Raw genomic sequence first — 25,475 nt, 5'->3', positions numbered from 1 at the left:
CGGAGCCATCTAGTCAGGCATACTGCTAAGATCGACAATCATTAGGCTAATTCCTGCTACGATGTCTACTGCTGCGTGGTAGACATTAGCCGCCCCCATACGCCATCGTAGTTCCTTCATCACTTCAATGGTCTTGGGACCGACCGACTGTTCCCACTGAGGCGGACATAACCTCGATGCTTTGCCGAGGGCAACTTGTGTTGTGTCGTCGATAAAAACCCGTGACATTCTCCAACAAGGCAATGCCGTTTCGTTGAGCAAACTGTTGCCAGTCTAGGATGGGCTGTCCGGCCAAACGCACTGATCCGTGGTGTGCCGCATGATGCTTGGTCTTCCTGGTCTGCCAACACAACTCTGGGACAGCGCTTCCTCCTCCGTCTTGGATACAGGTTTCGAGACAGTGAACAAGCCAGGCAGGAGGACCGAATATTCTGACCTGTCCAACCTTGGGAAGTTCAGTAAGTGCTTCCAGAGTAAACATGCAACTCTCTATGCTTCGGTTGGACAGATAGGATACACAAGCGGCAGCAGAGCTCGCTGCTGCGAGTTCTTCGTACTTGCAGTTCAGTCCACTGTATTCGAGCCTTACTTGCAGTCGTTTGAGCATGGACGTGTTGGAGGCATCTTCGCCCTGCGCACTGATCATCTTCACGAAGCTTTTGAGGAACCGCTCATGTTCCGCGGCTGGGCGATACGTTTCAAGAACAAGTTCAATGTTTCTGATTTCACGGAGATTGTGCGCCTGCATCAAACCAAGCTTTCCTCTCGACATACAAAGAGTACTCGAAAAGGAGAAATGGTTGGTACTGTACAGAACAGCTGGGGAAAGTCATTAGCGTATAGCTTACTCATCAAGTAGTGCACGGCATACCTCGAGATTCTAAGTAGGACATTCTAGATGTGCGTAAAAGTGAGGCGTAAGTGCTTAGATCCGCTTGAACAATGCATGACGGATGATAAGGTAAGTCACTCGAGTTTTCCGAGTTATCTCTCGAGTGAGCTTGGACATACCGTCGCGTCTTGCGAGCCCTAGAAGAGTACAGCTGAGTGAATACGAATGTGACTTTGTGTGGAACAAGTTCCATGAAGATCTGGCGCATCAATTCGGAAGGAAGCTGCGCAAAAGGCGAAGTAGTCGGCTGCATGATTGAAGGCAGGCTCGTGGTAAGGACAGCGAGCGACGGAGGCAAGTCACAGATCGGATTCGTCATGCTGGAAGTAGCCAATATCCCTCTTCTTTTTCTTGTAGTTGTTGTGTTGTGACGCAGCGAGCCTGACGTGACGGATTTACGAATAGCCGTGGTTGTTGCGTGCCAAGCTCAGGCGTGGAAAGGCTAAGGAAGAGCAAGTGAAGATGAAGACACAAAACCCGTGTAGCGAGCCAAGATTCATGTTGACATGTCGACAGGTTAAACTCTACGGAATTATCAGTGCACTTTTGTGCAACTTGTCTTCGGCGAGTGCCCTCCGCACCTCTTTGTCGATGTCCGAACGTGGAATTCGAGGGTGTGATGTTAGGCTGCTCTGTCGTTACGGTAACCAGGAATGAGGAAGGACAAGGATTGAAGGCCCAGGAAGAACTACAGTGCTACCTGCTTGGTGGTAGTACAGACTCGACAAACAGCTTTTGAGGCTATGTCCCTCATGCAAAGGTAGTAGTGGTGATTTGCTTCAGCCTTACTATGTTGTTTGGTCACCTTCAGAGTACTTTATACTTGCTCATCCTTCGCCATCTCTTCTGCCAGCCATTCTGCCTCTTTCCGCATCTCTTCGTCACTCCTCGGCTTGCGACTGTCATTGTCCACTGCCGGGAACCTCACTCTTTCCTCGTCTTTGGCGAAGTCAGCTTGAGCAGCCTTTTCCTTGTCCCTCATCTGGTTGCCGAGGTGGGCTTCCTCGCTCTCCATCATCTCGTATATAGCATCGGTGCCGCCCTTGTGCTCCAGGTCATGCTTCTTTCGAGGGATGATGTGGGCATGGACGTGTGGGACGCTCTGACCCGCGTCTGCACCATCCTGTATGGCTATATTCAGAGACGAGGCAGCAAAGACACGCTCTACCATGCGAGACACACGCTGCACGGTCAGGAAGAGGTCTTGCACCTCGGCGGCCGAAAGATCGTTGAAGCGCGGCACGACCCGCCGAGGTGAAACCAGCACGTGGCCGGGTAGCAGTGGTTTGAGGTTTACGATTGCGAATGACAGACGAGTCAGATGGAAGACCTGCAGTTGTAAGCAGACAATCCAAAAGCGAGCCGGCGTGCACGGTATTGTTCACTCCATCACGTCACAGCTAGGCAGCGCGCCGCCAATGGGGAGCCAGTGTAATACACACCTGACTTGTTACCACGAAGGTGCCAAATCTGACCACATCCTTTGTGATCGACATGCCGCTTGCTGGCAGAAAGTCGTGGCCGTCGCAGCGTTGCCTCAGCACACAGCCAAGAGAATGCGTTAGCGCTCGCGAGCGCTTCCGAAACAGAGTGGGCGTGGAAACTCCAAAGCTTCCCTTCCCAACTTGCATGCAGGGACAGCACCTGGGCAGCTCTAGGCGAGTGGACTGGGTGCTTTGGGGAGGCGCAACCGTGTCACATGCCAGGAACGCGTGGTGGGTTGCGCGCAATCTATTCGTTCCAACTTCCATCTTTGTTTACATGGGTACACTCTCCACTCCCCACTCTCCACTCTCCACGGATGGTCGTGGCGACCGTAACGGCGGCCCTCGGGGGGTTGTTGGCAACTCGCCCAAGTGGTCTGCAATCACGCTGCGTATAAAGCGCCCGCCACCACACAGAGGTCGCCGTGGGCATCTCAACACATCGCACTCGACCGTCTTATCAGTCCAGTGCTGCTTCTGTGAATCGTCTTGTGGACCCTCTCGTTGACTTTTTGGACAAGCGCTTGCCAGGCTTTTCTTAGCTCGGCTGCCTTTTCCCACCCAGAACGGCCGAGTACGTCTCTTGGCTGCGGCATACCGTTTCACGCAGCGACGGCGCCTCCTACGTGCTGCGACTCCACTTGACCTTTGAGCCTCATCCTAACACACGCATTCGCTCAGGCACCCACGGCTCTCGCCTTGGCTGCCCATTTGGAGCAGGAGCCCCTCGGCCCCTCACGACCTCGAGTGCTTGGCCTGCTTCTTGTCAGCATTAAGCGTGCGAAGTTCCGTTTCAACCCCAATCCGGACGGGCTTAAGAGTGCTCGGTTTCCCTCGTCGGACTGCATCCATAAGCTTTTGTACCACACTCTGCACGCCAGCCGACCTCTTCCTGAACGCCTTTTACGCCAGCTGCCTATAAGACACCAGGTGCTGCCAGCCATACCGTGGTCCAGTCTCCAACGTTAATCTTACGACCCCCATATAAAGTCCCCAGGCGTTGCGCCCCACTTGCCGCGACACCACGCCCACAACGCGAACACACACAACTGGCTCACTTTCGAAATCAACACACATACTTACCAAGACGCCATGGATATCGTTCAGTCTTCACGCGCCTACTTCGCCATGCCGTCACCTTCGGCTGAGGACAAAATCACTCTCCAAGCCTCCAACACAGTCTACACCTACCACTGCCTGTGCAGCCACCTCCTCCTCGCTACCACCACGCCTCTACCCGCCCTTCCCACACGCCAGAATTCGCAAGACAAGGCCCACATCATGCCGCTCCCACCTGCATCCTCGTCGAACAAGTCGGACTCGACGTCGAATGGCCACTATGGCCTCCTTCTCTCCACGCGCCAAGAGCGCTCCGCCGAGATGATGACCAGCGACGACGGCTTCGAGAAGCGCTACCTCCAGCGCTGCGGGCGCTGCAACCTTGCCGTGGGCTACCAGCTGGACTGGGCGCAGTTCGGCGGAGATCGCACAGGGCGCCGCGACGACATTGTGTTCCTCATTCCCGGTGGTTTCATGACAACCTCGGAGATGATCAACCACAAGAAGAGTGCAAGTGCTGCGGCGAACAGTGGTGGTGGTGGTGTCGCAGGCATGGCGTCTGCGACTGCTGTCGCTGCGTAGGCTCCCCACATGCCAGGGTCTCGTCTCAGCCTCACGCTCCCCACCACCCGTGAGCAACGGCCATCCCGCGGCAGTCCCGCGGGAACGCCTCATGGTCATCACGACTTCCATTCTATTGTTTCATCCATGCACACATTCCGTTGGATTAGGTCGGCGTTACGGTAGCATCCTAGCAAGCAACTGGATGGCGAGATTTGCTTTGTGGATATCGCTTTTTTTTTTTTTTTTGGTATTTCCTGTCTTGATTTCTCATCTATCATCATACGCGATACCCCACTGGCGAACGCGCAAGGCTTCTCATGCTACATAGAAGCCTACAACTCCCTAGACGTGGCCCATTGGACCAAAAACAAGTCTTGAATCAATTCATTGATACCGCAAATAGGGCGTCTTGGAATGGTGAGGTCAGTGATGTGAGTGATGTGAGCGATATGATGAATCCAAACCAGAATCCATGCATTGCTTGGTATATGTGATGCGACTAACCCAGCTCAGAATAAATGCGTTGCTGTCTGACAAGAATGGTGACAGCTCACATACTAGTGGTGTATAAACAGTTGCTATTGCAACCTTGCCTATCCGTCGTCTTTCACTCGTTGGTATGCGAGAGCCAGAGAATCGTGTGCGTGAATCGTGTGTCATTGAGGCCGCAGTAGCAGCCTGGCTACATAACTCCGCTCCCCTTGTCCCAATGACAAGGAAGACCAGTGCCCTTGAGTATCCCAACGCCAGTATCCGCATGCTGAAACCATAAACATGAAACCTCCCTCGCCCGTCCACAGAGCCGAAAGATCGTAAGAACGTACCCACTCCCTCGCCAATTACCTCGCCGTCTAGTTCTCTGCAATCGTCTTGACGAATTCTGCGTCCACGTTAGCCTCTGCTCGCTCGTCCTCTCTGCACCATGCACGCATGTGATGATGTTGCGACTTACCCCTGTAGTCGACTTCGTCGTTGCTTGCGTCGATTGTGCTCTTGAACAGCTCGTCGACCTCCTCCTCGGTCATCTTCTCGCCCAAGTTTGTCAGAATGTACTTGATCTGGCCCTTGCCGACGAAGCCTGACCGGTCCTTGTCGAAGACCTGGAACCCGCGGATGTATTCTTCAATGTCGAAGGGTTCGCGGAAGCCGCCGGGGCGGTTGAGGATCTTGGAGAAGGTGTCGAAGTCGACTGCGAACGGGGTTAGCGAGCTGTAGTTGTGCCGGTGCGGTCGGTGTGAGCGCAAAGCGTAGAGAGACGTACAGTCGGTGCCTACACCGCGCTCGAGATCCGTAATCTCGGCGAGGGTAGGGTTCTGCCCACAGGCGCGCAGCAAGTCGCCCAGAGATCCGCGGTCGACGCGTCCGTTGCCGCGCTTGTCGAAGAGCTGGAATGCTTCGCGGTAGTTGGTGGAGGCCTGGTGGTCGTGGTTATTCATTGTGTTCTTTTGTTTCAGCTCCTTGTTGACGGCTCGTTGTGCATATGTTTCTGTTTAAGAGCCGCGGTCGAGTGCGTGCGCCGAGCAGGTAGATGTGTGTTTGGACGTCGTGTAACAGAGCGCCAACAAAAGGAACCTGAAAGGGGTCTGTTTGTGTCGCTGCCGCTTTTGTTCCTTGCTTGTTGACCGGCAGCGGCAGCCAACCAGCGAATGCGCAGCAACCACTCACTCCCCGCTTCCCTCTGCAGTAAACAAATCCAGCGTGTTACTCACCATTGTGTGTATGTGTATAGATGTGGTAGTGTATGACAGAAGAGTATCTCGGCGTCCAAATAGCGGATTGTACGGGGTATGAGGTGTCGAACGAAGTGCTGAAGGGGCTGTTTGACCATGCAGCGTGGTCGGACCTGGGAGTGCATCGAGCGCGAGATTTGGCCGCCAAGGATGCGTTGCTAGGGAACGCATTAGTGGGGGAATACGGTGTGGTGCATCACTGCATCACTACACCTGCTTCTGACATCAAGGCGACTGACCCTAGGTGCGTTGGGCTCCACGTGAGATGCTCCTCTCTGCGTCGCTGCTTGTCATGTCGGTCTCGAGCCAGCACCACTTCTTCATTTGCAAACTCATCACCTCGAGCCAACACACCGCACCACCAGCCGCGACCATGATGCTCCGCTGAGATGGCTGCATCTGCCGACACCGCGATACGATTTCTTGAGTGAACTGCAAAGCAGATGACCAGGTGCATTGCACCAACGGCCGACTTCTCACCTCACCTTCACCTTTTCGTCCGTGTTTCCTTTCAGCCCTTGTTACAACGGGACACTGTCAATGCTCATCAGCAACACATGGTCAACACTTCGGTCGCTAGGGTACTTTTTACATTGCAAAGCCTCACGCGTAGAAAAGGAAGGAGCAAGTCAGGCCGGCAAGCTCCTCGATTTAGCACAAGATCATGAAGAGGTTCGAGTCAGCTATGACCGTTATCGACCCATTGACAGCAGATCAAAGGCTATTGTTGTAAGGTAGGATGTTTTTAGCGTGCATTCTTTGTTGAAAGTCCTAACACCATCACAAAGCTACGGTGCCTGTGTTGTTATCTCGGTGTTGAACATGGTAGTCCGCTGTTTTCATCTTCGTATCCTGCGTCAAGTCCTTTGTCCAAGTTGCAGGTGCTTCAAAGCGTATAGGTATCATGTCTCCAAGTGTTCGCCCAAACACAGCACACCGCGTTGCTGAACACATCTGTCGTCGTTTCCAGTGTACACACATACGATACAAACGATACAAACTTACCCAGAATGACTATGAACGCTGTTGGTGGTCCTGTTGAGCCCGAGACTGTACCCTCATCGCCCACTGAGCCCTTAACTCCCAGAGATGAAGACGAAGAAACCGTAACACAGTGGCTTAACAATAAATACATACGGTACGACCTCGAGGATGGCACAGACGCATGGATCACTATGGAAGAGTTCCTGAATATTGTTCACACAGATTTCCCAGAATGTTATATGCCCGACCAGACACTGGTCCTCTCTCTTGAATTATCGGCGAGGAAGTGGAATCGCTCGAACACCGTAATCATATCTGACGTACACGCACAAAAACTTTACCAACTCGGAATCGGAACATATACACGTGCAGAAGTGCTCGAAATGTGCGCTACCTTACAGCCAACGTTATTGAACCTGGACAAACGGTGGATCATCATACCATGCAGCGATGGGATACTGGACTTGGCGAACGTTGGTGAAAGCTCCAACAAGAATAATCTAACTGACGACGAACCTACTGTCCCATCATCAAAAAAGCCCTCACGTAGGCCAGCAGTTAGTAAAGAACCCATATTGAACAAGAGCCTGTTAAATGGATCACAGGATCTAGGACAGTGTGATGATGAGAAGAAAGAGAAGAAAGAAAAGAAGAAAAGCTGCAAGAAGAAGGGGAACAGCAAGAAGGAGAGCAGCAAGGAGCCTAAGGGTCCAGTGCAGCACGGTACACACTGGGGACTTCTCATCATAGACAAGACACAGAAAGTTGCACGATGGGTCGACAGTATCATCACTCTGGAACAAAGATCAGACAAACCCAAAAAGCTAAAGTTTGGGCATATGCATCCCACAGCAATTGCTGCAGGCAGAGTTCTTTGTGGTATTGATACTTTACTCGGCGAAGACCATGGCTTTTCTAAGGGCGGGTTCACAACGAGTACTCTCAAGTACGTTCCACAGCAAGCAACAGATAACTCTTACTCCGGGAACGACGGTGGGCCCTGCGGACCCTTCATGTTCGCCTTCTTAGAGCACATCTTCGAGCGAGCTACAACACTGGACCAGATTGGCCTCCGCAAGATGTTTCCAAGGAGTGAACGGGGTCAACTTCGGTTTGATTCCATGCTTGCTCGCCGGGAGCTGCGCAGACTCATCCAACAAGAAGCTGAACGGCCCGGCGTGGTACCTTTCCAGCTCTCTCCAGACTTACTTCGCATTCTCAATGTCCTGCCTGTTGAGCAGCTACAACGTTCTGTTGATGCATATCGGGACAAAGCAGCTACACCTATTCTGCCTGACACAAAACGACTTTCGGGAGTACCACGCAACTTTAAGCCGGATTCAAACTTCATGGCTGCATTTAGGCAAGACAAAATTGACAATCCCGACATCTACAAAAGCGTCGGGGATGTAGAAGCACAGGCACTATTCTATTCATTGCAGCAATCAAAACTTGCATCACATGCAGGTGAAGCAGGAGCAAACGGTTCGGGACCAGAGAGCCAAGACTCTAACAAGACCATCAGAGATCCTACTGCAGATATATATCTGGGTCGACAGCGATACTGCAACGTCCCACTAGACGACAAAACCATCTGGCCAGCACATGAGAAATGCACCGAAGGCTGGCCAAGAAGTGTGAAGGAACTGCCAGACTTTACCGAAGAGCTCAAGAAAGGATCGATAGGAGCATGGGTCAGGAAACACCCCAAGATTCGAGAGCACAAGGAGACAGACAAGAAGCATTCGGATGCCACATCTTGCGCTATGCTACACTTGAAGTATAAGAAGACCTTCTTAGGAGAACCAGACGATAACTTCGAGGCTGTCTGGTCCAATGACGAAACTGTCTTCAATCCGCATGACCCGCGTTTGGTCGCCATCAAGAACCTTCAGGATGATAGATTGAGAAATGGGGAAATAAGATTAATGATGATGCAGCATTACGAGACTGATAGGTTGACCGGTCTTTTGGCATATCTCGCAAGGTACAAGCCGAAAGCGCCTGGTTTAGGCAGTAGCAACAACAACGACAAAGACAGTGACGATGACGATGACGGTGGCGGTGATAATGATGAGCCTCAAGATAGTGGAATCGACAAGTCGGGCAAAAGCAACGGCAGTGATGACGATAACCGCAGTGGCGCTGGTCAGAGCGAAGATGAAAATGGCGGTGCTCCTCCCGACCCAGATCAGAATGGATCTGGGCTAGATGGTAACAACACTGACTCCAACGAGTCCATTGACGGCAACACCAGCGGATGGGATCAGCCCACCGCGAAACCTGTTGGTCTCCAAGACTTTCGTACCATGTTCGAAGTCGATCTCGCCGAGTTCCAAACGCCCGACAAACTGGCGGACCCCAGACTTCACCAGCAAAATGTCAACACTGTCTCTTGGAGAGCCTTTTTGTTCGTCACGGAGCAAGGTGAAAATTTTGGTGAAGAGAACGATCACAACTGCACCGAACTCTGGTTAAGAGATACAGTTGTGTTCAGCGACGAGGAACGAGAAGCGGACTGGGAAGGACTTACCGGTGTGATTCGCTCGAGAATGGAGGCACACTACTGCCGTGACACGTCACCGAGTCCAACTCCTCGTGCGGATCAGATCTATCTTACGGATGAATTCATGGAGGTGGATTCTAATAGCTCTCTGAGCTCAGCACCCAGCGAGTGGTCAGGTAAATCAAAAGATAGTTCGAACGACTTGGGTACTGCTTCCCCCAAACGGAAGCGCGAAGAAGAAGACGGCAATTATGAGGACGCTTCTTCGAACAAGAGTAAAAAGCATAGTAAATCGGGATTCGGAGGTACGTCGAGCTAATGTGTTGGGTGTTGTCTTTTGCATGCTATCCTGCTTTTTCTTGATTGATTAGCTCTCAATGTTATTCTACAAAGTGTAGTCCGAAGAGACAGAAACTTCGAATCATAGACGCAACCGACATTGGAATCATGGTTAAATAACGAATGCAGACTAACCAATACACGTAGTACCCGCACGTACACCGACTGACAGCATGGCCAAGCTTCCTGAGCAAACAAGTAACAACAGAAAAAGCCCCAGCTGGAGCGAATCAACCAAAGACAAGTTGTCTTCCCGCAACGCACAGCATCGGCAAGCTATGGGTGGAATGAAAGCTCTCCAAGATGCTGCAAAGACTATCCAGGCTTCAGCTGACGGCCTGGAGAGCTTGAAATTTCCGGCTCTCGCAGTCTCGACGACACATGCCTCTGAAGAGGAAAATGCCGGTGATAGATTCTCTGAGACTTATAGAAGAACTAGGTCGACTAGATCTAGCGCGGGGTCTTCTTCTGCAGCTGGCGGCGGAGATGATAGTAGTGGATCTGAGTCATTGTCTAAATTTCTTAGGTTATCTGATGCTCCTGATTCTGATGAGTCTGGTCATACATTAGATTCCTCTACGTCTTCTTCTGGGTCAGAAGATTCGGACTCTGGCGGTGGTAACATATCCGACTGCAGCAGAAAGCACCATCGCGAATCTGAAGATGATGACACGGAGAATGAAATCGGTGCCGCGAAGAGACCTAAGACAAGTCGTCTGCCTTCTTCGGGAAGATCTAGAGCAAAGGCTGATTCAAACAACAGTCATATAGACGATTCAGACTACGAAACGATTGCAGATGAGCAAATTCTCGATCCTCAGATCAGCTTGTCTTTCGAAAGTGAAGCAACAGTTGAAGACCCAATAATCGAGATCTACATCGGTCAAGAGCTTTACATCCTTAATCTCGAAGACACATCCCTCTTCCTCCCTTGGGACACCACCAAACAAGATTGGCCCAACAACGTAACCAAACTTCCAGACTTCGCCCACATGGACGCATTGGATTTCAAGCTCTGGTACCAAGCAAGCCCCGAGCTAAAATTGAAAGCAACGATACATAATGACAGAGTGAACCTCGTCACATACCGTGCTGCACTGCACATGAAGTTCAAGAAAACATTCCTGCACGAGCAAGACGCAAACTTCAGCACCGTATGGATCAACGACACTACTGTTTTCGACGCAGCAACAGTCCAGCGATTACAAGCGATCGAAGACCCCGGACTCAGAAACGGCGAGGTCCGGTTTCGCATCATGACCGCCTACGAACCAGCAATGCTGCAGAGACTCCACGACTTGCCCAAACCTGTTCCGAAACTCACTGTCCAGGTGGGGTCTTTTGAAGACCCAGAGTCCTTCAAATCTGATACCACGTTTGTTCAGATGTCCAGAAAACCTGATGCGCACTCGGACCCGACGTTGCTGTTGCCTGAAGCAACAAGGGCTACAAAACGACCATGAGGCCGAAGGACGGTCTTCGACGGCGCCCGAAGCCGAGCATGAAGAAGCGTGAGGGCGGAGTTTAGTTTTGGAAGGGTTTTGATTGGAACTAGGGAAGTTAGAATCAGTGTGCTAATGGGCAAGTGGTTAGCATTGTGTATTTGTCCGAGCATAGGCGTGATGGTGCCATGTACTTATTTCATTCAATGCTGTTTCTTCACACCCGTATATATTAAGTCGCCAAACTCATTGCTAAACTCTTGGCTTTCTGTGCTTCACCTAAGATTATCCAGGATATGCCCCTTCCCAGAAAAACTTGGTGCTTGCATGAGACGATGTAAATGCCGCCGAAGTTATGCTAAATCAATGAAACACGCTGTTTAGTAGGCTTTGGCGACCAGAATAGCGATGCACATACCATAACGACCAGTCTTCTCAATTCTTGCAGTCTCGGGTGGTTGCGTGTGCTTCGAGTGCATCTGACTTACCCTGTCGCAGAAGTTGGCCAAGAAGTCGCCTTCCTTAACCAGGTCTCTAGGGAAAGCATGCGCCGCACTGGATGTGGTGCATTTGGGTAATAAGAGATCAGCAGATCACACAGTGTATGGTCTTCTCAATCCAGATGATTAAGGTTCAAACATACGGGTATAGAACAGATGCTACCTAGCAACATTGACACTACAGTGACCACTCCGCCAAGCACGCTAACCTGCATGCAAACTGCCATACTGTCCACTTTTTGGAACCTCGTAATACCTCTTGAAGGTGCCTATCGGACGCATTAAAGATCGAACGTTTGCTTCAAGTTTTCCTTGGTCGAGAACTTTTAGATGCCCTCGGACTCGTTGGTACGAGTCCCTCTCCCTGCATCTTCATCTTGATCATTGCACCTTCGACAAGTTTTTGCTTCTTTGCAACATGTGCGTGACGCCTCTCGATCTCCTGTTCAAGCTCTTGGGCCGCCTTGCGTTTCTTCTGCCGTGCGTCTTTCGTCATCTTGATGAGTCTGCTGAATTGATCTAGAAACCAGTCACCGGCATCCTCCCACTCAGTGGTCGAAAGCGCACCAAAGAACTCAGCTTGCGCCGCAGGATCAAAGCTGCGGTGTACAAACTGCAAACGCTCAACCAGTGACTTCTCAAGCATGTCTTCAGGTAGAACCGGCTCACTCGCACGCGGATCTTTGTCGAAATTTTCGTGTGCTAACTGCTCGTAGTCCAAGTTGAAGAGAACCTCAGGCTTGTAATCGACATTTGGAGATGCTGGTGGCTCTTCCACTGAGGTAGGCTCGATGTACTGTTGGATAGTAGGTACTACTTTGGCGCGTATCGTTGAAGCATATTTCAAGAGAGCGGTAGGTTCAGTAATCTTTGGGTGGGGTTTTTGAAAAGGTCCTGGTCCCGATGGCAGGTTTGGAGTTTGTTGAAAAAGTACGGCTTGACGATCCTGTACTGTTACCTCTTGGCGACCCTGCGTAGCTGTAGCAGAGCCCTGCTCGCGATTTACCTGGCTATGCGATGGTAGTTGGCTTATTGGTGGATGGACTACGTCGTGCTGCTGGCCTTGCTGTCCGCGAACTCCGTCAGTGCGTTGTTGCCCACGGATTTGCTCACCCATTTTGTAGATTTTAGAACCTTGAAGTGCGCCAGAATTGGTCCGCTGCAGATTGGAAATTGTTTCTTGCTGCAAGGGCTGATGATTGAAGAGCGCAGCACTTGGACCTTGTTGAAAACCGCGTTGTGGAGAGGGCGAAGGCGAAACAAGATCTTCGATATGTGCCTCTTGATTCTCTCCCAATTCCGTAAGATTACCCTCGGTAGTTGTAGGATATGAATCACCCTCGACTGTGCGGAAGAGGTGAGGCTGGGTTTCCTGCATAAATTGCACCCGCTCGTTGTAGCTAGCGTGACCCTTGCCATTTCGTGCAAGGTAGTCCTTCATTTCTTCGTTGAATTGGTACCCCTCCTCCCCGTCGTAATCATCTTCGCTAGAAGCTTCACCGTCGCTAGAAGCTTCACCGTCGCCATCAGTCTCCGTGTCCTCGTCCTCAAGCTGCAGCGGCTCCTGGTCACCGTGAGGGCTGTTTTCAACCTGTATGACCGAACGATTGGCTGTGGAGTTAAGGCTCTCGGCGTCAGTGTCGTAAATATCGCATTTTCGACCCTCGCCTGATGGTCGTTGCTGCAAGTGTTGTGACAACGATGCAGATTGTTGTTGATTGACACTCTCACCACGAAGCGGAAGCCCGTGTTGAGCTACAGGCGCCCGAGAGACACCAGGTCTTGTTACTGGAACCCTCGCGTTCGCTGCAGCAGCTTGTCGCGAAGGGTTGACTGGCCCCAGCCCGTTTTGGGAAGTGCCTGCTTGGCCATTGCGATTTTTGACGAAGTTCTGCAATGACGCCATAGCGTATGCACTTTGACGCGCGAAATAGTTTTCGAAACAACAGTTTACGATTGGCGTCACGCGTCTTGGTGTTAAGAGGTGAGGGATGGAAGGGGAAGTGAAGCTCAGACAGGCAAGGCGCGTTCGTTGTTTGGCACTAACTGGATACGGAATCGTCTCGGCGTCACTCAGAGGTCGCTGCCGATGACGACATGTTATTTCCGTTGGCTTCCCTTCATTCATAGTTGACACAAAATGCCAACTTGCACGGTGGATCCCAGGCTCCGGGTTGCTGACACTACTTAGCCCTAGACATGGCTCAGTGCCACCTTTATAAGCTCCCTAATGAGGTGCGTTACACTGTCTAAGTTGCCTCTGCATCTGCTAACGTTGGTGTTACACAGCTGCTTTTGCACTTGCTTGTGCTAATACCAACGCCTGAGCTGCTCCCTCTGACACTCATCTCCCGTCGTATCTACAATGTCGTCCTCCGAATATTGCACAATCGTCTGGTTGCTGCGGCTGAACTCGACTCGCATTCGCTGCTGCTCGAGTGTTATCATCCCTCTGCAAAGCTTACAGAACCTCCCTACTTCTGCACATATCAAGGCACCGATGGCCTAGCGCCATACGAAAACCTTGCCGAGTCTGGTCACGCTGTCACTGCTAGATTAGGGGAGATGCGCCAGATGTATTCCCGGTTTCGACCACATCGACGAGAGCTTGAGGACGGAGGGCGCAGGGTCATCCGCCGACCTGGCGATATACCTGGAAGCCGCACATACCCTGGCACGGCTCATGACAAGTACAAAGGCGAGCTCGTCAGGCAGACCGTCAATTTAGAGGCACATGAGCTGTTTACACAGCTGGTGGCGCAAACTAATTTGGTCAAGATTAGACCTTACAACGGCCTCTTCAGCGCTTTCGTTGAGGTCGAAGAAGGTGTCTTGAGGGTTTGGAGGGAATGGCTCGGCAAGACCGCAGCCAGAGGTAGCACGCCTGGTGCCGATATACAACAAGAGATCGTGGAAGAAGTAGGCAAGGAGAAAGAAGTTGTGCGTGAGGTTGCAGGGGAGAAGTTCGACCTTGACGATCAACGCATATTGTGGGTTAGCACAGCGAAGAACATAGGAATACGTTTCAATGTGAAGGAAAGGCAACTGCGAAAAGACGCTCCGATTCTTATCAGGAATGATGAAGATCTGCCAGTCAGCTACGATATTGAATACGATGGTAGGTCACAGCTTCAGTCCGCTCGTATGACATACCCACTAACATGGATGACAGAGCTCCTGATACGCACGTCGCATCTCCTACTCATACTTGAGAAGTCCATGGTACAGGAAGACAATTCGTCTGGCAAGGCTGTCGTATTCAGCTCTTTTGGATAGTATACCACTCGCTCAAAGTGGACACAACAACACACGTGACGAATGATGTGAGGGGTAACCGCACACAGCGTCAACAGGGGGTTGTCTCCAGAAAAAAAAGTTCCCAACAGAGAGCAAACGCAAAAAGAGAACTGACCCGAAGGCGATTTGAACGCCTAACCTTCAGGAGACACCTTAACTGGAATCTGACGCGCTACCATTGCGCCATCGGGCCGGTTGAGCAGTTCTTCGATGGATAAAACGGAAGTAAGCTGCAGTATAAAGCCAGTAATGGTCCACACCACCATGCTGCAGACCAAGGTCAATTCAACGTCACAATGCAACGAAATCTGCAGCTGCGACTCACGATCTGTCCTGTGGACCATTATGATCATTGTCTAGCTATTTGACTCTCAATGCGGACATGCAGCCGTCCTACAACCCCGCCACCCCACATTGCCCAGCCAAAACGACGTCCTGAACCGCGGTACATTTCAAGCACCGCTCTTCGAAGCGCACGTGCCGAGCCAGGGTAGGATCTCTCCGCCTGGCGAAAAAAAAAACTACAGATTGAATCAAAATCTTTTTCATTAATTATCAATTGGAAGCGAAGTCATTCGTGAGGGATTTCAAGCACTGACCAGACATGTGCATCTGCGACGAGTGCACTTTACCAGACCAATCCTTACAATCTACGGAAGCTCTTAGGGAGCAAAAAATCTCCGCTCCCAGAATCGAACTAGGGACCTTTCGATAACAATGGCTATTACAGTCGAACGTGATAAACCAACTACACCAAGCGGAGTTATGCGTCTATGAAGAACGCGCTTGTGTCTGATTTGACTGATGGATCTTGACAAGGCTAATTATTCTATAATTTAAGCAATGAGAAGATCTACTGAGATGTAAACCGGCCTCACGCTTTGCAATCATCGCCGTCGACCTTAGCAAGAAGAAGTCTACTTTTTCTGAACCCAGAATGGAAGATCGACCCTTTGAGATGTATCTTTAGCTAGCCAGGAATTGTATGTGCCTTGCTGGGTCCAGCACGACTTTTCGCAATGTTAGTCTGTGTTTGAACTAGGCAATAGAGGGAGCACACACAACCCATCTGCTAACAACAAATATGCGCTCCACAAGCATCAACGGTTCTTCCACGGTGTATTAATTCGTCCTCGGCCCCTTCTTAATCCACACCTATCTTGCCTCACATATATAGACCATGCTATGCGCTCCCCAAGTGCTCGTACGCTCCACCCATGACGTATCGTATATTCCGCAAAAAGGCTCATAACATGATCTGTCGTGACCAAGAAACATAAACCCCATATTACCGCCCCAGTACTCTGATCTTCCAACCCGCACCACCGGCTGCCATCCCCAAGCTCCTTCCAAAAAAACCAACAATCGCCCATACAAAGCCGACAATGTGTCCCAGAAGTCGAAATGGAACGGTCACTACACACAACGCCTCTCTGATCGCGTCGAGAATGAACCACAGCGCGACGACGGCGTACAGACCAAGGCAAATCTTGAGGGTGAGCAGAAAGAAAGCTTTGATCTGCGCGAAGTCGGTGTCGAAGTTTGCGGAGGTGGAGGATGCAACGGGTTTTGAGGTGGGTGCAACTCGGGGAACGAGAGCTGGCTTTTTGGGTGATGCTGGGTGGATTGTTGTTGGCGCTGTTGCCGTTGCTGTTCTTGTTGCTTTTACCGCTGCTGTAGCCACTGGTCTGAGCGGTGTGGGTCGTGTGGGTGGAAGCGTACTCGGAGGCGCAGTGATTGAGTCAAAAGGCGATACGTAAATCGACATGGGACGTCTGAAAGTTGGTGCTCTTGCAGGCGGGTCTGGTGCTGGAGCGTTGGGTGGTTTGCCAATAGCAGCACCTGTGCCCTTTCGTATCCATGGCCAGCGATCCGTAAGCGTTCGTTTTGGTAGTGTGTGCTTGCAGGTGTCTTGCGTCTTGTTCGGTGTCACCTTTGATTTCTCGTCCTCGCTAGAGCTAGAGTTGTTTGCGCCAGCCGATGTGCTCAAAGGATCTTTGATCTTGTAGCCGAAAATCGAATCGCCCTCAATTGAGTACTGGCGAGTGAAGTTTGGCATAGTCTTAGTAGGACTTGGAGAGCGAGAGGTGACTAGCGGTTCAAGGTGTGGTGTCCGATAGTACATACCGCGACAGTGTTCGACTTGACAACCTCCGCTTCGGCAGCTTTCGACTTTGCAAGTCTCGACCTTGATCGTCGGGATCTTGGGCTTCATGCTAACTTTGACCGTTGTCGACTTCGGTGGCGATGTTGGCCTTGAAGCGCCTCCGTTCACATCGGCACACACATACTGTACACTTTCTTTAATAACAGCCGCTGCAGTTGTAACCCCGAGCACAGTGGGCTTGCGGTACACTGACGTATTGCTGGAGACTTTGCTGGTCTTTATAACTGACTCAGGCTTCTGTTCATCTCCAGCCCATTTTTCTTGTTGCGCTGGCGGGCTGACAGGGAATGCGCCTGCTGGAGCCGGATGGCTGATGGATGGCTTCAACACAGTCGGTATTGAAGCGTCATTTTTAGAAGTGCTTGCGTAGGCGTAGTCGTATGAGGCAATATTGGGTGGCACACGCACACCTATGCTGTTGTTTCGTTCCCGTGCTTGTTTCGCTTTCTCTTTATAGGTCTGAACAGCTTCCGCCTGAGCCTTGTTCGGCCTGGCTGGTCTATGCCGAGACGTCGGGGCTTCCATGATGGGTAAGCGTGTCGTCGGCATATGAACAGCAAATGCATCGCTCTCGAATGCATCATGGCCATCTATTGCATCCGTGTGTATAGTAGCGTGGCCTGTCTTTCTGCTACTGGGTGTTCGCTTCGGTAAGTTGCCTCTCACGGGGCTTGATGCCGATCGAAACTGAGTTTGTTTGCCGACCAAAGGATTGCTGGCAACAGTACCGACTGCGTGAGGGGGAGGTTTCGGGGCACGTGGGCTCACTACTATTGCAAGAATCTCCTCAAGCGTCTTTGGTGGAGGAGCCCCATTTTTTGGAGGAGGCGTTGGAGGAGATTCAACCGTCGTGGTAGCGTGGGAGTGGAAACGTCGCTGAAAAATCATCGTGATGTCCTCACATGAAGTGGAGTGAGACTGAAGGCAACTGGAGGTATGCCACAATGCTGTAGCTTCCGCAAGCTAGTGGACAGCTCAACGTGGTCTTAAAGACCACCAGACGAGACAAGGAGGCGGCTTGGTTATAAGATGAAATTTGTAGTCGGAACGTGTGGAACTTCCAAAGACGTCCGGAAGGGTATGGCGCTGTTGGCTAGCCCACGAGCGTGCACCAACGTCTTGAATATTAGACGGATTCGACATGTTTGCTGGGGCTCCAAGCAACTTGTAGATGATCTTGTGAGGTCAGAGGCTACCAAAGGCCGGAACGGAATGTGTCGAGGCTGGCGTTGAGGTGGCTGAAGCGAGGAATGTGTCGTGACGCCGACGCCAGATGCGCGAACGTTCATGAACACCACGCAATGACGATGGCATATCAACAGATGAACACGCGACGTGCATAAATCATAAGTTCATAAAAGCATCGATAGTGACGCATAGACCACTTATCGCTATGCCAGTACCGTCCAAATACCCGCCATATCGTGGCGCCTGTGAGAGATTTTGGCTGAGTGCATGCTTGCTCCCGTGTAGAGTTGATACCCATGATCCATTTCAATTCTTGCGTAGAAGGACCTCAATTTTCGCGCGCGGTCTCGATTTCTGCATACTCTGCCCAACGCCCGTTCACAGCTTTCTTCCATGTGCGAATCGAAGCGTCGTCACCGGTAGAGACAAGCAAATCACCTTCAGAAGAGTTAGAGGATGTCCAGGAGAGAGCAAAGTATTACATACCCATTTGCGAAAATGCCACTCGCCAAACCGCTCCATGATGGTCTGTAAGCTCGTCTGTAAGCTTTGCCAGCTGTGATATCCGTCCTGGATATTGCTCGCTCTCGCGTGGTATCTCAGAAACCTTGGATGCACCAGCTAACCCGGCTCCTATGCCAGAAGGGGCGTTCTTGCGTGGGTCTGTGCGAGGTGACTCGGCAGGCGTGAAAATCGCAGCAGTTGTCGATGACCCAGCAGTCGCACTTTTCCCCGAACTAGGTGTTGATAGTTCATAGATACGGATGACACCATCCTTGCTTGCTGTTGCAAGTATATCATGACCCCGCATGGATCCATTGGCCCACGCCAGGTCACGAATGATTTGTCGAGCGCCCTCCAGCTTCGCCACCTGAAAAAAACGCTTGGCTTTGTCGGTCCTGAAGATAAGGATTTCCTTCATCGCTGCCACGGCAAGCGACAGCGACTTGCGATCTAAGCCGGCCATGATCGCGGTCCAGCATGGCAATTTTTCCTTGTGAAACACTACCTTGAAGCCAACCTCGTCTTGGCGATCTGGAGGGTTTTCTTCGGAGACAGAGCGCTCTGCCAGAATGGTCCACTCGTTCAAGCTGCTCTGATCGGACGGCTCGTAGACAGTCAAACGACCATCACGAGTGATCAGCGCTAGCCAAGTCTCTTGCATTATATTCTTGAAGTCAAGAGACATAAATGGAGCATGACCGGTAGACACCAGGTTTGCAATGAGTTTAAAACGGTTGCCAGACAGAGGCACTTCAGTAGCATCCTCTTGCCAAAGCTTGCAGCGGCCATCTTCGCCGATGCTTCCTACAACCTCGCCCATGAACGGACCGTTCCACTTGGCCTGCGCAAAGTTAGTATCAGTGCTTAAGCGTTGATAGCTCCATGTCTAGTGGTCAGAACGTAAGTACCAGACGAACTTACATCGGTAATCTCAGCATCGTGCGCTTTCCAACTCTCCACAAGAGACCAAGATTCATCTTTCTTATCCCATACTTTCAGGCGATGATCCGAGCTCGCAGTCACCATACGTGTTCCGAAGTAATTGAAGTCAACAGCAAGCACAAGGTCCTGGTGGCCGTGAGAGAAGGTGGTAAAGTTGCGCTCTGAGGCCATCTTTGCGTACGCGTGACGCGCTCCAACGAAGCCCTGTTCCAGATTCTGAAGGATGCGCTTGTCAACGCTTGGTGAGCTGCCGTCGGCACAAGGCTCCTGAATCAGCGGGGCTACGAGGTCGGCTTGTTCAAGGGCATCTCTGACTGTCCCTGCGAGGTAGTGACGATGGCTGGTTAGCGGACCAGAGTGGAACCGTGCTTCGTCGCGAGTGGGGCTCAAAGACGCATCGCTTGCAGCCTGCGATGGCAGCCGCGACGGCGTGATGCTGGAGAGGAAAGCCGGACGCGCAAGGCGACGTGTCACAGCGTCCAGGAGCTGAACGGTATCGGATCGTGTATGCTTTGCTGGGGCGTTGAAGTCCATGGAGGCTGCGCGTCGCGAATGAGCCTTCTCTCGTTTGGGGCTAGTAGTCTGGAACCAGCCGGGAGCAAGCACGGCTCTTGCTTGAACGTGGCCTCTCAACAACACAAAGTCTCCAAGTCGTTTGTTCTTAAAAAGCGCGCACACTCTGTCGCTCGCCGCTCCTTCAGTTGTCGGTCCTGCTCCTTTCCGCATTCGTGGGGCGTTGGTGCAGTGTCGATCGCCAAAGCTTATGCAGGTCTTTACTGCACCCTGCACAGTCGTTTAGAATCCAAGAAGCTATACAATACGCAACGAACACAATCGCGTCGTTGTTGGGCCGAGCTTTACCCCATTTGTACGGAGTCACATTCACTTCAGCGTATGCTACGGACGGTGAACTTCGTAATAACCACCTCACCCGGGAGCTTAGCGTCCCCGTCATCCATAGCATAAGAGTCTGGAACAAAATGTCAACATCAACGGCACTGACTACGACTGAGACGATCTTACTCGTAGCACTATCATGGGCAAGCATTTCAGTCTTGGCAAACACATTTCGCGGTGAAGGCGAACCACTCGTTGCATCAATTGCGTTCAGTGCACTTGCATTTGCAGCTTGCTACGCACTGATACGATGGCTTGGAGATGCTTTTATTCGGCGTGGTTTCAAAGGCAAGGACCTTTGCAAGGTCAAGAAGACCGAGATGTGAGTGTGACGCTACGCATGCACACAAAATTCAAGCTGACAAACGCAATAGCCCTGAGACTATGGGTGCAGTGTGTGCCATGGTGTATTTGTTCATCGTCATATTCTTCATCCCTTGGCCTTTCTACAAAGATATTGTAGTTGCAACGTCAGGCGGTGGTAACCGAGACGTCATCAAAGAGTTAGAAGAGGTTGAGACAGGACGTCTCCTCCACCGGTTCCCTCACAACAAGCTCGCGTCGTTCCTTGGCGCCATACTCTCCTTGCAGTGCATCGTGCTGCTTGGTATCGGCGATGACTTGTTCGACATCAGATGGCGGCATAAGGTGCTCATCCCTGCTGTCGCGTCCATTCCAATGCTTGTGGTCTACTGTGTAGATTTTGGCGTGACGCAGATGGTCGTTCCACTCCCTCTCCGACCGTACCTGGGCGAGCTTTTCGATCTCGGTAAGTCGTGCTGGACTTTCTTCTTGTCTTACCCCTAGGCGGCGCTGACGAGTTGCTAGGCTGGCTTTACTACGTTTACATGGCACTGCTGTCCATCTTTTCCTCGAACAGCATCAACATCCTCGCGGGCATCAATGGCATCGAAGTTGCTCAATCTATTGTCATTGCGGTACTGATAGCCGGCAACGACATGCTCTATCTGTCGCCTTTTACAAGTTACCCGCACCCAGCAACCGACTCGCATCTTTTCTCGTTGTATTTCTTGCTACCCTTCATCGGAGTGTCTCTTGCTCTTCTAATGCACAACTGGTATCCTGCCAAGGTATTCGTGGGCGATACTTACTGCTACTTTGCCGGCATGGTATTTGCAGTGGTTGCTATCCTGGGACACTTCAGCAAGACGTTGATCCTATTGCTTTTGCCGCAAGCGTTCAACTTTGTCTACTCGGCTCCTCAGTTGTTCCACCTGATACCGTGTCCCCGACATCGGCTTCCACGCTTCAATGCACGGACAGGTCTCCTAGAGCCCTCGCGCGTGCAGTTCCAGAGGCCCCTTCGACGACCGATAGCGGAGAGCCTCAAGGTACTGCACCGGCTTCGGCTGCTTGATCTCGAGGTTGACGAGAAGGGGCAGGTGCTGTCCTCCTCCAACTTCACGCTAATCAATCTGTGGTTGGTGTGGTTCGGCCCCATGCGGGAGGATCGGCTGGCACTGGGGCTGTTGGCGTTTCAGTTCGCAGTCGGAGCATTGGGGTTGTTCGTTCGACATCGCATGGCGCTGCTTATCTTCACGGCAGACAATTGGTAGGGGGGTGATTTTGGAGCGTTCCGGAGCATGTGCATGGTTTCACGGTCTTCATTGAAGCAGGGAAATTAGAGGATCGTTGGACAACTTCTGTACAACACATCAAACCTACCTACACAGTACGAACCATGGATCGATATCACGGATGCGGTCGGCAGCAACGGTGCATGCGAGCGGTGAGGTGCGTACTATGTAAGGTTTGCCATGTTGCGGAGGGCGAATCGGAGGCTCGAGGGAGCGGATGACTGACGGCAAGGCGGGGCAGCCGACTTGGAGGTGCGGGGCACTCACCACACAGGCACTGTCGTCTCTCGCGAAAGCAAGCAATCAGGCAGCTATTGGGCGCGCGGGCGCGTTCTACGCACATGAAGACAGATGGCAGCAAGGTTGTTCCAGCCTCGGCCTGCAAGATCAAGCAAGCATTGCCAGATATCGCTTGCACGCTGCGTCATGCTCCAAGTACGCGCTGAGCTCGAAATGCCGAGGACGGACCACGACGGCCATGAATCAGCGGCGCTGTGATTCGACACTCGCCCTGCCTCCGGCATCGGCGGGACATTTCTGAATCCAACTTTGCCATCAGCTATTTGAGTGTGGCGGCCTGCGCCTTTAATAGCCCACACACTGCCCTTGCTTGTACATCTCCCGCTGGTATTGAGGCTTCACCTTGGGTTTACCACATCACATCACACTTGCCCAAATTGCCCCCCGAGCACGCTCAGATAGCACACGTACACCATGCCCTCTGCAGTGAAACCCCCGCAGACCCTGTACGACAAGGTCTTCGAGGACCACATTGTTGAGGAGAAGGAAGACGGCACAGTTCTGCTCTACATTGGTGAGTTGCTGCATTTGGCTGTTTCTTGACCCTTTGGCTAACAGTCCGCAGACAGACATCTTGTCCACGAGGTGACATCACCAGTAAGGCTACCTTCGGCTTGACACGCAAAACCACGCACAACAGCTAACAATGGCCGCAGCAAGCTTTTGAGGGCCTCCGCAACGCCGACCGCAAAGTGCGAAGACCTGACTGCACTCTCGCCACTGTCGACCATGTACGTAGCCGCAAGACGAGTCTGCCCGCGCGTGGCCGCGAATTAACAGTTTCCAGAACATCCCCACCGCCTCGCGGAAAAACCTCACAACCACGGAGAAGTTCATCGACGAGGCCGACTCGCGAATACAATGCATGACCCTCGAGGACAACGTCAAGGCCTTCGATCTTACCTACTTTGGCCTCGACGACAAGAGACAGGGTATCGTGCACATCATCGGCCCCGAGCAGGGCTTCACCCTCCCCGGCACAACTGTTGTCTGTGGTGACAGCCACACCTCCACACATGGCGCATTTGGCGCCCTCGCGTTTGGTATTGGTACCAGTGAAGTCGAGCACGTTCTGGCCACACAGACGCTCATCACAAGGAGAAGCAAGAACATGAAGGTCCAGGTCGATGGAGAGCTGGCTCCCGGCGTCAGCAGCAAGGATATCATTTTGCACGTCATTGGCATGATCGGCACAGCTGGAGGAACTGGAGCCGTCATTGAGTTCTGCGGTTCGGCCATTCGCAGCCTTAGCATGGAGGCTCGCATGTCCATCTGCAACATGTCCATCGAGGGCGGTGCAAGAGCAGGAATGGTCGCTCCCGACCAGATCACCATCGATTACCTGAAGGGACGTCCGCTGGCACCCAAGGTCGATAGCCCCGAGTGGAAGAAGGCCTGCAACTACTGGCTGAGCCTGAAATCTGATGATGATGCCAAGTTCGACCACGAGATCTACATCGACTCGAAAGACATTGCGCCCACCGTCTCTTGGGGAACCTCGCCCCAGGACGTTGTACCCATCACTGGCAAGGTCCCCGGCCCCGACGACTTCGACGATGAGGTCAAGAAGGAGGCTTGTAAGCGCGCTCTGAAATACATGGGCTTGACTGCAGGCACACCCATGCAGGAAGTGAAGCTCGACAAGGTCTTCATTGGCTCTTGCACGAATGCCCGTATCGAGGACTTGAGGGCAGCTGCAAGCGTCGTCGAGGGCAAAAAGGTCGCGTCGAATATCAAGCACGCCATGATCGTGCCAGGGTCCGGTCTTGTCAAGCGCAAGGCTGAGCAAGAGGGTCTCGACAAGATCTTCACCGATGCTGGTTTTGACTGGAGAGAAGCTGGTTGCTCCATGTGCTTGGGCATGAACCCCGACATTCTGTCTCCTGGCGAGCGCTGCGCTTCGACATCGAACCGAAATTTCGAAGGTCGCCAGGGAGCTGGTGGCCGCACACACTTGATGTCCCCTGTCATGGCCGCCGCCGCTGCCATCGTTGGCAACCTCGCAGACGTCCGCAAGCTCACCCCCTCCACCTCCTCCGCTGCCAAGGGCTCTCCCAAGGTCGAAGTTGCACACATCCACGAAGCTGAGAGCGATGAGGACCTCGAAAAGATTATGGATCTTCCCGAGGCCGACCAAGCATCCCACACAGCCTCGACTTCTACCAAGGGTGCTAGCGCCGGGATGCCCAAGTTCGAAACTCTCCGTGGCTACGCAGCCCCCATGGACATTGCCAACATCGATACCGACGCCATCATCCCCAAGCAATTCCTCAAGACCATTAAGCGCTCCGGTCTCGGCAGCGCGCTCTTCCACGCCTGGCGCTACGAGGCCGGTAGCGACAAGGAGGACTCCAGCTTCGTGCTGAACCAGGAACCCTTCCGCAACGCCAAGATTCTCGTCTGCACGGGGCCCAACTTTGGATGCGGATCCAGTCGTGAACATGCGCCGTGGGCGCTACTCGATTTCGGTATCAAGTGCATTATTGCGCCATCGTTCGGTGACATCTTCTTCAACAACACGTTCAAGAACGGTATGCTGCCGCTTCGCATCACCGACCAAGCGGCTCTTAACGCCATTGCTGCTGAGGCCAAGGCTGGAAAGGAGATTGAAGTCGACCTCGTCAACCAAGTCGTCCGCGCAGCAGACGGTAAAGAGCTGAGCAAGTTTGATGTCGAGGAGTTCAGGAAGCACTGCCTCATCAACGGACTCGACGACATTGGCCTTACCATGGCCAGCGAAGAGGCTATCCAGAAGCACGAGAAGAAGCGCACAGCAGTCTGGCCCTGGCTCGACGGCAGCGGCTACCTTGCCCGGCATGGCAAGGGCCCTGTCAAGGTCCAGGCCGCAAAGGTGCCCAAGACAAATCGTGGCGAGGAGCTTAATGAGCCTCTCGACTGGTAGATGTCAGGTCGTGGGAGGAAAAGTTTCGCTTTCAATCTAATGAGCTAGCTATATGGCGGGCGGGTTATTTTGCTGTTCAGACCATGATTGATGAATCTACGAGCGCGTATCGCGATATCGAATTCACAACATTACTAGTTCATGATGGCTCGCACGCATTTGCTTTGTGGTGTCTTTGTT

At 52.2% G+C, this 25,475-nt stretch overlaps 10 protein-coding genes and 2 non-coding genes across 13 annotated transcripts, besides 7 other annotated features; 5 read left to right on the top strand and 7 right to left on the bottom strand.

The window, feature by feature from the left end:
- Nucleotides 1–1,709: 1,709 nt before the first annotated feature.
- On the bottom strand, nt 1,710–2,388 carry EKO05_0011044 (Bis(5'-adenosyl)-triphosphatase; the record flags this gene model as incomplete). The annotated part of the gene is made up of 2 exons (XM_038943720.1): nt 1,710–2,222; nt 2,335–2,388. 2 exons carry the CDS (start codon nt 2,386–2,388, stop codon nt 1,710–1,712), a joined length of 567 nt encoding a protein of 188 aa, XP_038793300.1.
- A 272-nt stretch (nt 2,389–2,660) lies between these two features.
- Nucleotides 2,661–2,691: a tandem repeat.
- A 777-nt stretch (nt 2,692–3,468) lies between these two features.
- EKO05_0011043 (uncharacterized protein) lies at nt 3,469–4,017 on the top strand (the record flags this gene model as incomplete). The annotated part of the gene is made up of 1 exon (XM_038947385.1): nt 3,469–4,017. One exon carries the CDS (start codon nt 3,469–3,471, stop codon nt 4,015–4,017), a length of 549 nt encoding a protein of 182 aa, XP_038793299.1.
- A 399-nt stretch (nt 4,018–4,416) lies between these two features.
- Nucleotides 4,417–4,454: a tandem repeat.
- A 396-nt stretch (nt 4,455–4,850) lies between these two features.
- On the bottom strand, nt 4,851–5,900 carry EKO05_0011042 (ATP-dependent 3'-5' DNA helicase; the record flags this gene model as incomplete). Of its 2 annotated transcripts, XM_059637900.1 has the most annotated exons (4): nt 4,851–4,879; nt 4,952–5,188; nt 5,261–5,414; nt 5,709–5,900. In XM_059637900.1, the coding sequence occupies 4 exons, from the start codon at nt 5,898–5,900 to the stop codon at nt 4,851–4,853; spliced, it is 612 nt and encodes a 203-aa protein (XP_059493883.1). The 2 variants fall into 2 exon arrangements, with proteins under 2 accessions (XP_059493883.1, XP_038793298.1); XM_038943729.2 differs by having other exon boundaries at nt 5,261–5,900.
- Nucleotides 5,714–5,743: a tandem repeat.
- Nucleotides 5,901–6,739: 839 nt separating the features above from the next.
- EKO05_0011041 (uncharacterized protein) lies at nt 6,740–11,021 on the top strand (the record flags this gene model as incomplete). Its single annotated transcript, XM_038943742.1, has 2 exons — nt 6,740–9,524; nt 9,706–11,021. The coding sequence occupies 2 exons, from the start codon at nt 6,740–6,742 to the stop codon at nt 11,019–11,021; spliced, it is 4,101 nt and encodes a 1,366-aa protein (XP_038793297.1).
- Nucleotides 7,343–7,369: a tandem repeat.
- Nucleotides 8,734–8,749: a tandem repeat.
- Nucleotides 8,750–8,781: a tandem repeat.
- A 780-nt stretch (nt 11,022–11,801) lies between the features above and the next one.
- EKO05_0011040 (uncharacterized protein) lies at nt 11,802–13,628 on the bottom strand (the record flags this gene model as incomplete). The annotated part of the gene is made up of 1 exon (XM_038947384.2): nt 11,802–13,628. The coding sequence occupies one exon, from the start codon at nt 13,626–13,628 to the stop codon at nt 11,802–11,804; it is 1,827 nt and encodes a 608-aa protein (XP_038793296.2).
- A 71-nt stretch (nt 13,629–13,699) lies between these two features.
- Nucleotides 13,700–14,776, top strand: EKO05_0011039 (uncharacterized protein; the record flags this gene model as incomplete). Its single annotated transcript, XM_038943886.1, has 3 exons — nt 13,700–13,735; nt 13,790–14,618; nt 14,673–14,776. 3 exons carry the CDS (start codon nt 13,700–13,702, stop codon nt 14,774–14,776), a joined length of 969 nt encoding a protein of 322 aa, XP_038793295.1.
- A 132-nt stretch (nt 14,777–14,908) lies between these two features.
- On the bottom strand, nt 14,909–14,990 carry EKO05_21t4. The gene has a single exon. It is a non-coding gene; the product is annotated as a tRNA-Trp (tRNA).
- A 484-nt stretch (nt 14,991–15,474) lies between these two features.
- Nucleotides 15,475–15,560, bottom strand: EKO05_21t3. Its single transcript has one exon. It is a non-coding gene; the product is annotated as a tRNA-Tyr (tRNA).
- Nucleotides 15,561–16,085: 525 nt separating this feature from the next.
- On the bottom strand, nt 16,086–17,852 carry EKO05_0011038 (uncharacterized protein; the record flags this gene model as incomplete). Its single annotated transcript, XM_038947383.1, has 1 exon — nt 16,086–17,852. The coding sequence occupies one exon, from the start codon at nt 17,850–17,852 to the stop codon at nt 16,086–16,088; it is 1,767 nt and encodes a 588-aa protein (XP_038793294.1).
- Nucleotides 16,424–16,459: a tandem repeat.
- Nucleotides 17,853–18,480: 628 nt separating the features above from the next.
- On the bottom strand, nt 18,481–20,132 carry EKO05_0011037 (uncharacterized protein; the record flags this gene model as incomplete). Its single annotated transcript, XM_038943905.2, has 3 exons — nt 18,481–18,590; nt 18,639–19,497; nt 19,578–20,132. The coding sequence occupies 3 exons, from the start codon at nt 20,130–20,132 to the stop codon at nt 18,481–18,483; spliced, it is 1,524 nt and encodes a 507-aa protein (XP_038793293.2).
- A 446-nt stretch (nt 20,133–20,578) lies between these two features.
- EKO05_0011036 (UDP-N-acetylglucosamine--dolichyl-phosphatN-acetylglucosaminephosphotransferase) lies at nt 20,579–22,072 on the top strand (the record flags this gene model as incomplete). Its single annotated transcript, XM_038943851.1, has 3 exons — nt 20,579–20,817; nt 20,870–21,264; nt 21,324–22,072. 3 exons carry the CDS (start codon nt 20,579–20,581, stop codon nt 22,070–22,072), a joined length of 1,383 nt encoding a protein of 460 aa, XP_038793292.1.
- Nucleotides 22,073–22,807: 735 nt separating this feature from the next.
- Nucleotides 22,808–25,295, top strand: EKO05_0011035 (3-isopropylmalate dehydratase; the record flags this gene model as incomplete). Its single annotated transcript, XM_038943787.1, has 4 exons — nt 22,808–22,907; nt 22,959–22,990; nt 23,050–23,124; nt 23,181–25,295. The coding sequence occupies 4 exons, from the start codon at nt 22,808–22,810 to the stop codon at nt 25,293–25,295; spliced, it is 2,322 nt and encodes a 773-aa protein (XP_038793291.1).
- Between the last annotated feature and the right edge of the window lie 180 nt (nt 25,296–25,475).

The sequence above is a fragment of the Ascochyta rabiei genome, chromosome 21 (genome assembly GCF_004011695.2).
Source record: "Ascochyta rabiei chromosome 21, complete sequence".
Lineage (NCBI taxonomy): Eukaryota > Fungi > Ascomycota > Dothideomycetes > Pleosporales > Didymellaceae > Ascochyta > Ascochyta rabiei.
This window is presented reverse-complemented; position numbering and strand designations above follow the sequence as displayed.